At 37.6% G+C, this 9,056-nt stretch overlaps 1 protein-coding gene across 2 annotated transcripts; it reads left to right on the top strand.

Annotated features, from left to right (window-relative positions):
- The first annotated feature begins 2,554 nt into the window (after nucleotides 1-2,554).
- Nucleotides 2,555-9,056, top strand: dpep2 (dipeptidase 2). 2 transcript variants are annotated; one of them, XM_014007980.1, is made up of 11 exons: nucleotides 2,555-2,698; nucleotides 3,109-3,266; nucleotides 3,733-3,859; nucleotides 4,065-4,194; nucleotides 4,264-4,414; nucleotides 4,560-4,629; nucleotides 5,116-5,292; nucleotides 6,431-6,515; nucleotides 6,618-6,693; nucleotides 7,414-7,549; nucleotides 8,757-9,056. In XM_014007980.1, exons 1-11 carry the CDS (start codon nucleotides 2,678-2,680, stop codon nucleotides 8,928-8,930), a joined length of 1,305 nt encoding a protein of 434 aa, XP_013863434.1. In that variant the 5' UTR covers nucleotides 2,555-2,677; the 3' UTR covers nucleotides 8,931-9,056. The 2 variants fall into 2 exon arrangements, with proteins under 2 accessions (XP_013863434.1, XP_013863435.1); XM_014007981.1 differs by having other exon boundaries at nucleotides 2,559-2,667.

The raw sequence follows: 9,056 nt of genomic DNA, 5'->3' as shown, positions 1-9,056 counted from the left end.
TATATATTGTTTGTTTAAATATGTTTCCAGCTACAACTGGTATGTTCAATGTGCCTTTTTTAATTTAATAAGGTTTTGGCACTTTTATTGTAATAATCAAAATGTATAAGGAAAAGTACCATGATTATTATTTTTGTTATTCTAGAAAAAGCTATGTATGTTGTTACACAGTGCAGATGTTTTTATTTAAAATGTGCTAGGTTGCACAGTCGAAATACCAAATCCTGGCTCTGAGTCTGCTTCTCTATTTGGCCAAGTTCTCTGCCAAAATGATAACTCTCCTAAAATGTTGATCATTCACTGCCGATCTCAAACTGTCAGATTCACATCTGTATTTTGTCTGTCAAGCTTTTTCATGCCACACCTTGTTCTCAGACCCTGTTTGTTACTTTTTATCCAGTTAGTCTACATTTTTTATGTCAGCTGGCTGCAATCTGCAACTTCTCCGGTCTCTAAATTGTTCATGGTTCTCTTTTTAAGTGTTTTTTTTTTTCTGTAAAGCAACCACTACAAACAATAACAAAACAGTTTTTATTTTTAATTAATATTTTTAAATGCTTCCTCTTTAGTGAGCTGGACTCATATTTAACACTACATTAACTCTAACAATAATGGCAGTCAGCTGTATGAATAATAATTGTGCTGATGCTTCCTCATCAATTCATGAGGCATGTGATGAATTCGTCTCTCTTGTCTTGCCGGTTGCATTCTGCGTCAAGGTCGGCAGTATGGCTAACTGATTTGGTTAATTTGAATTCAAACACTGTCAGCTGGGGTTCCACTCTGCACAGCGGGAGGACTGGTGGAGTAATATCAACACAGTTGTGATTACCCCACTCAAGCAGTAGGCTGGCTCCAATCAGAACCGAATCACTCTGCTCATTACGAATGACAAGGCCAAATCTCAGTGGGTGGACTGCTGAGCAAAACCTCACATCTTCCCTCTGAACATAATTGAAATTCATTTGTGGCGCCATGGTGTTCTCCACATCAACACACCAGACCCTTTCGCGTTTGCATGATAGCCCAAGATGCATTAAGTTTTCACATTTGAGAAGACTTAAAAGTAAAAGCGGTAATTTGGTCTTCAGCGTTCAAGTAAAATTATGCTGTAGGCAGAGGTTCATAATACATAAATGCATACTAGTATACATTTTCGCATATTACATAGCAGTTATGATTGGTCAAATTAAAATGTCCTGCACACTATCAAACATGCATCTTGCAGTAAAGAATAGTACATTTTATTGTCCATTGATCTTACAAGGTAACTTTTATGCATAATTTCATAATGTTCAAATTCTGCAGACATGCCAAAATATTACAAAATCACRTGTAGCCTACCATATGAGCCAATGCTGAATCTGTTTGTGCATCACACTATATGCAACAGTAAAAGTCAGCATGAACAGTTTTTAGGAACACAGAAATTCATATGCAAGCTGCAGAAAAAAGGAGTAGCAGAAGTCACTATTTACAGATTCAGAGTAAGTCAGGCAAAAACACTCTAAACAAACAAAGAATTCATGCAGTTTTCACCGTCATCACTGCTTCTAAAAAAACTTCTTCTGACTCATTTTAAAGCTAATTGCCAAAGTCACTCTAATTTGACAAACTTCTCATACCCTGTTAGCTTTTTTTTTAACATTTCTGCAGCAGCTTATCAAAGTAAAGCATTTGAAATCAGCTCACGTTACAAATCAATATCTGATTACTTCAGAATTTCAATGTGTTTTAGTTAACCGGAAGCTGTTGTTTGTGCACTGTTTCGTTTTGTGCTCTGATTGTCAGGAACCATACTTTTATTTATTCATTCATTCATTCATTCATTCATTCATTCATTCATTCATTCATTTATTTATTTATTTATTTATTTATTTATTTATTTATTTATTTATTTACTTATTTAAGGTATTTATTAACAGCAGGTACACATTGCCCTTCATTGAGCAATACTAGCCTCTAGCTTCCTGCAAGCAGAAAGTTTAATTAAATATTCAGTTGTGGATTTATGCTCTTGGGCCAAATCCAGGGTCATCAGAGAGCAAAACTTGAATATGTTAAAATATTAATAAGGGCTGAATTCAACTGAGATTTGTAGGTTTTTAGTCCCAGTATTGTTGCCTCACTTACAGGGGTTTAGAGCCCTTGAATATAATTGAAATTACCATAAGTTGTTTTGGACAACTTTGTGTGTTTGCATATTTCTTCTTTTTTATCGGGTTTAATATAATTTCAATTTACCATAGTGCAAAATGCATTTTTCTTTGCTGTCATTTCTAAGTTACGGACACAGTTTGTCCAGCAGATGTCACAATTTCCGCAAACCTATCAAGGTGCGTTTGATGCTCCACGTAAATTTCAGTATCTTTCAAATTCACAGTTCAAACGAGAATTTGACTGAACAAAAAGAAAACAGCGCATTATTACGATGAAACTGCCTCAGTTATTCAGTTTTATTTTTTTCTTATGTATTGTAACACATACCTCTAACAAACCAGGAGTCTTTTGTCAGCTCTAGGCGAATCCGATTGCCAATTAATTTTCCAGACATCAGTGAATGCAGCAGAATATATCAGCAGTTCGTGTTTGTGTCGGTGTTTTCTGTTTGTGTGGCGGAGAACAGGAAAGTTCGTAGTTTGCAGTCAGACGCAAGAAAACTAACAAGTAAGCACGTATGTTTGTCACGACTTGTCTGGTAAGAAAATTGCTGTAGTTTGAATTAACTTTTTTTATTTTATACTAGGTATTTCAATTGAGGAAATAGCCAACAATGATCTGTTTTTTTTTTTTTCTATTATTTGGAGCGATGCTCATCATGCTGCTAGTAGTGAAAAACCTAACTTCCCATAATGCCTAGCTATTTTAATATGTATGCGGACTTTAGTGTGTTTGCATGTGACATGAAATTTTTGTCAATATGCTCGTGTTTTATTTATTACTGTCACTTTCTATACAAGTAAATTAAGTTAAAAAAAAAACGAGTTGTATGGCATGGTTGCATGTTGCGGTTAGATGTGTGTGTGTGTTTGTGAGTTATATTTAGCTGCACTGGCTCTGATTACAGATAAATGTTTCATCATGTATTTTTTTTTCCCCTCTTCTCAGAATATGTATTATGAAGAAACCACATCAAAAGGCCCAATCAACATCTGGGTGCACTTTCTCAGATTTCTCTTTATATGCAGCCAGTTCCACCTCATTTCTGGATACTCTAACCGTGACAGGGCACTACAGTTGATGTCTCACTATCCTCTCATTGATGGGTAACAGATGCATACATTGCCCCTTCTCATCAGATCTTTCATTCATGCAGTTTTTTAAAGRGTTGGGCGAAATTGTATCATGACCAGAAAAAACTGTTGACAGTTAATATTTGCCACTTTGCAATTACTGCAATTAGGACCATGTGATGAAATATGTTTTTTTTTTTTTGCACAAGACACTGTCACTCTTAGGCATGCATTTGAGCCCAATGGTGGAAGGCAGTGTGGAGCAGCTAAACACAGACATAAACTAGATATGAGGATAGCCAGAAAATGTACACCAAGGCCACAGCGTTAGCTTATGCAAGAATGGTTGTCATTCATTAACTGTCATATTATTTGCTATTGGCTAACTGACACAATTAACCATGTATGTCAATATTGCCCAGCCCTAATATTATTGCCTAAAATCAAATGAAAACTATGTTTTGTTCCCCTTCCCTTTGGTTTTCTTTCCACTCTTCAGTCATAATGACCTAGCTCTCCAGCTGAGAATCCACCACAGCAATAACCTGAGCCAAATTGATCTTAATCATATCGACAAAGTGGCCACTGACATCTCCCGCCTCCGTGCTGGCCATGTACAGACACAGGTACTGTAAAAGCAAAACAACATCCATTCATTCATGACACTGGTGTGATTTAACACATGGATTGTTCCAATGCGTGGCCCTTTAAAGCCTGTATGAGTTGAACTGTGCATGCTGTGAAAAGCCTCAAACCCTAGCATGAGTGTCACCTCAGTTACTAAAACACATCTCCCGTTGTCTCGTTTGACGTCCCTGTTCCCTTTGTCAGGTGTTTGCAGCCTATGTCGTGTGTGGGGCCCAGCAGAAGGATGCTGTGAGGCTGACTCTGGAACAGCTGGATGTGATCCGACGCATGTGCACCGAGTACCAGGACTTTGAGCTGGTCACTTCAGTTCAAGGTATTTAGGATTTAATAACTCTAAAAATGAGAACAGTCATCTTAAATGTATGTGTATGCATCTTTGCAGAGATTATTGAATCACAGGAGAGGGATAAAATAGCCTGTTTGATAAGCATTGAAGGAGGCCACTCGATTGACAGCAGTCTTCCAGCACTGAGGATGTTTTACCAGCTCGGAGTCCGCTCCATGTCCCTCACACATTCCTGCAATACTCCCTGGTAAAAAGACAAGTGCACTTCTTCAGTGCACATAAACATTAACATTCAAGATGTGATAAATATCCAGTCATGGAGGTATCATTTCCACATACGCACACAAAAAATGATTCATTTGGGGTGTTAACCGAATGGCTTTTTGGTGCAGGGCTGAATCATCTTCACATCTTTATAATGCCTTTCTAAACCGGGAAAGCAGCCTGACRCATTTTGGAAAGGTAATTTCATACCCCTCACTGCAGTTATCTGTCAGAAACTGCAATGCACAAAGCAGCGGTGTACTCTTCTGGTTGTTTTGTTTGTTTGATTTGTTTGCTAGTGAAAGTAATGGTGGAAGTCAGAGATAATGTGGTTTAAAGTCAAATATTGTAAATCTTCAACTTCTCAAACCAGACACGCACTTTAATTTATTTATTTTTTCACGCTTTTCCTCCAAATGAAGTGTTGACAGCCTGGCAGAGAATTACCTTGATGCTATCAAAACCTTATGTGTGTTCATTCAAACATCGAGCTCCACTGGTTTATTAGACTTTCTTGCATTTCATGAAACAGAAATGGCTGCTTAAGTAGTTTTCAAGTGTGTGTGTGTGTGTGTGTGTGTGTGTGTGTGTGTGTGTGTGTGTGTGTGTGTGTGTGTGTGNTGTGTGTGTGTGTGTGTGTGTGTGTGTTTATTTTAAATTTTTTTATTCATACTTTTTCTCCAGGCTGTGGTGAATGAGATGAACAGACTGGGGATGATCGTGGACCTCTCCCACACATCTTGGGGCACAGCTTTGGCTGTGCTGAACTATTCCAAAGCTCCCGTCATTTTTAGTCATTCCTCCTCCTTCTCTATTTGTAACCACAGCCGCAATGTACCTGATTACCTTCTGCGTGAGCTGGTGAGAAAAAAACAATCTCTTGTCAATTACTGCCTCTACGTTTTGCTGGATTGAAGGTTTATCTAATCAGAACCTTTAACGATTTACTCGTTACAATCCAGTCTTGTGTTTATTTATACTACAAACACTCACAATATTCCATTCTAAATTGTACAATAGAAATGTACTTTTAGGATTTTATTTTAAAGTTTATGTCAATTTAGAAAATGTTCCATATTCTCTACAATTTCCATAGTAAAATTTGCTCTCTGTGTTTAACAAGCAGTGTTTCTACACACTGATCATGTGATATGAACAAGAGTTAAGTGATCTACATAAATTGTCTTCAACTTGCAGCCCCCAGGCCCTACCTTGGCCCACAAGCTCATTTCATCTGTCCTGCAAAAATAATAACAAAGTATGCACAATGCAAGACAGGAATCAGTTTTGACTTCACTCAGAAAGGTTTAATGACGGTGGTGCATCTGCCAATCAGAGTGCCTGCTCATAACACGTGATTGGTTTAACAACAGTTGTAAAGCCAGAGTCCTGTGAATTCCAATTGATTTTTTACTGCCTTCAGTTATATCTTACTAATGTGTCTTAATACTCCAGGGTGGTTTTGTTTCGGTTGAGTGTAAACTATCTGGTCCGATTTGCATCATTAAGCCTAAATGAGCTCCCCTTGATTTTACTTTCAAACAAAATCTCCTTATGTCAAAGTTCACCTACTTGTATCACTCTCAAGCTGTCATTGTTATGGATAAAATAATAATAATAATGTTAATAATATCATTGTATTTAAATTAAAACAGATTTTACAATTTGGTATCCAATTCTTGCTCTTGGCTGCAAAACAGTACACTGACAATGACTTAAGAAAAAAAATTTATGGAAATTTTGTTTTTTACCAACAAGGAAAAAAACAATCAAAACCCAAAGAAAACCTATCAAGCGTCCTTGCATCTTGAGCAGTCATGTTTCTCATTATGCCACAGGCCTCTACTTGCATGAGAAAGGTTGACATTATACAAAGCTCGACTTTGATCTAATGTTTTTTCCACAACAAGTGAATGTTTAAAAAAAGTACTAGTAGGGTACATTTAAATTGTATGTGATGATTAATTCTGTAGCGTGTCTGTGTTTGCTTGGGTTTCAGAAAAAGAACCAAGGCCTGATCATGGTGAATTTTTACAGCCCCTTTGTTGCCTGCAGTGATAAAGGGAATGTCTCCCATGTGGCTGGTACAGCATCCTTCTTAAACAGATATACAGATTTAAAAGAACTTATATTAAAACATCTTATAACTCAAGCAACTAACTGCCGGCTGCGACTGTTCTTTACAGACCATTTTGATCACATTAGGAGTGTTATTGGAGCTGAGTCAATTGGAATCGGAGGAGACTTTGATGGCGGTGAGAGGTAAGACACATTACTGTTGCACAACATGCAGATAGCTGTAACTTGATATGCAGTGTGATGTGTTCTGACAGATAATCTGTAGTAGCTGTCATATTCTATCAATGTTCAGCTTAATTTGAGTAAAGATATTTCCCGCTTCTGTTTGCAAACACTTTCCAAAGCAGTGTTCCCCCAACCTTTCCACTCACTCATTGCCCTACATGTTTTTGAGGTTTTCTTGGTCCAGCACATCTGGCTTAAATCAACAAGGCATGTAAAGTGTTCTGTTGCAATTAAAGGGACATTTTTGAGTCGGGGTGGAGCAGGGCTACATAATAAATGCAGGACGGTGAGCACCGACGGCCACAACAGGGGACTGCTGCTCATAAGTTTGAGGCGGGTTTTGAACAGGATTAGGTTTGTGCTTTTGTTTACTTGTCAAGGTTTCAGCTGCTTGGCTGCCGTGCTCTCTACAAACCGAAACGTGTTTATTATCTATTACTTTCAACCGCTCRAAGGCATGAGAGACTTTGAGTTCTGAAGATTGAATTACTCTATAAATAATGCATAAGTGAATTTAGTTTGTTGTCACTGCATAATGTTGAGTTTGTGATGAATTAGATCACAACAAAACTGTCAGAGTGACTGACTTGTTTTCAAAAGGGGAACTTATAAAATATTGATCTGTGAAGTGTTTGCTTCTGTTTTGGCCCCGTCTGTGTTTGTGCGTTTCAATTWTAGCTTCCCTCAAGGGTTAGAAGATGTGTCAAAATACCCTGCCATAATCCAAGAACTCCTGAGAAGAAACTGGACAGAGAATGAGCTGTCAGGGGTCCTTCGAAGGAATTTCCTCCGGGTGTTTGAAGAAGTTGAAAAGGTGAGTTAAAACTTGCATGTTTTTTTTTTTGTTTTGTTTTCATGACCAGAAAAACTAAAGATAAAATAAAAGCACATGCACACTGACAGCACATATTTCCAAGCAAACATTAGTTGTTTGGATTAAAATGCCTGTATAATTTTTTTGAATATACACATACTGATTTATAGATAAATTTAAGCACCCAGATGAAGTGGTAGAAACAAAATGAAATTGATCGTGTTAAAAGTTCATGTGACTATACCACAATGAAATGGTTAACATTTTACCAGTAGATTTGTGAGCTGCCGTGGCGTACCCCACCTCTCACCTGTAGACCACTGGGAATAGGCCACAGTTCCCTGCAACCCTGAACACAACCAAGTTGGTTAAGAAATTGGATTGATGAATAAAATTTAGCAGTATGAACATACTGCTGGTCTCATGTCAGTAAGGTGTGGTACTCCTGGATTGGATACAGATGGCAAATCTGTGTGGAACAAAGCCATGCAGGCCCTCTTTGATGGATCTTATGGCACAATATAACAGTCCTGTTTGGTGGGGTTGGTTTTGACTTCCACAACATGTTTGGGTTCCTTCACACAGACCCCATGGTGTCACCACTGTGACATTGGTACGTCCCCAGTAATTACAACTCCTATCAAACCCTTTTTCTATCATGTGCTGTAATGCATCTGGCAACCTTCACTTCCTGTTTTGACCCATGCTCCAGCTACTACTTGATAACCCTATCAGTTTCTTCATGATGCCACATTCGTCCTCCGATGCCTTATCTAGACGTGCCAAGCCCTTGCAAAATAATTTTGTCTGTACCCATCACTGGTCTGCGTTGCAAGTTATTTTTTTCTTGGGGTTTGTTTTTATCAATGCTGTCATTTCATCCCTTCAACAGTTTGTCAAGTAATCTTTATTTAGCTTTGCTAAATAATGTGTAACCTTGAAATAATTAATATATTCCTTAGTTCCACTTAGTTGGAACCACATCAGAGATTTGACTTATTGTGCGTGCACATTTTTTTAAAATAAATGTACTTAAAACTTTTTCTATTATGAAAACAATGTTATAAAATTGATATAGAACACTCTATGTGTGTGGCATTTAACAAACTTCACATTTAAAATATCAAATTAACCACAGAGACTGTTACAAAAGCTAGTTTTTTTTTATTTACACCTGCTATGCATGTCTTGCTGTACTGCCTTTCAGGTSCGAGATCAGCTAATCACACAGAAGCCCAGTGAGGTCCACATCCCCTTAGAACAGGTGAAGAATCCCTGCAGATTGGAACTCAGGCGTCCGAAGTTCTCATCAAATGCAGAACGAAGGTCACTGAACCTGCTTTTCCTGACCTCTGTTCTGCTGCTTTCCATTGCTTTTTAAACTGACTGAATAATATCCCTTTAGATCTCTTTGAGCATTTTTCTTAATACTTGTATTATGAAGGAGAGCTTGACTTTGCTTTTTAAAGTGTTTTTCTTTTTCCTTTTATTTTCTTTTATTTATTTT

Source organism: Austrofundulus limnaeus, unplaced genomic scaffold (assembly GCF_001266775.1).
Source record: "Austrofundulus limnaeus strain Quisiro unplaced genomic scaffold, Austrofundulus_limnaeus-1.0 Scaffold46, whole genome shotgun sequence".
Classification (NCBI taxonomy): domain Eukaryota; kingdom Metazoa; phylum Chordata; class Actinopteri; order Cyprinodontiformes; family Rivulidae; genus Austrofundulus; species Austrofundulus limnaeus.
This window is presented reverse-complemented; position numbering and strand designations above follow the sequence as displayed.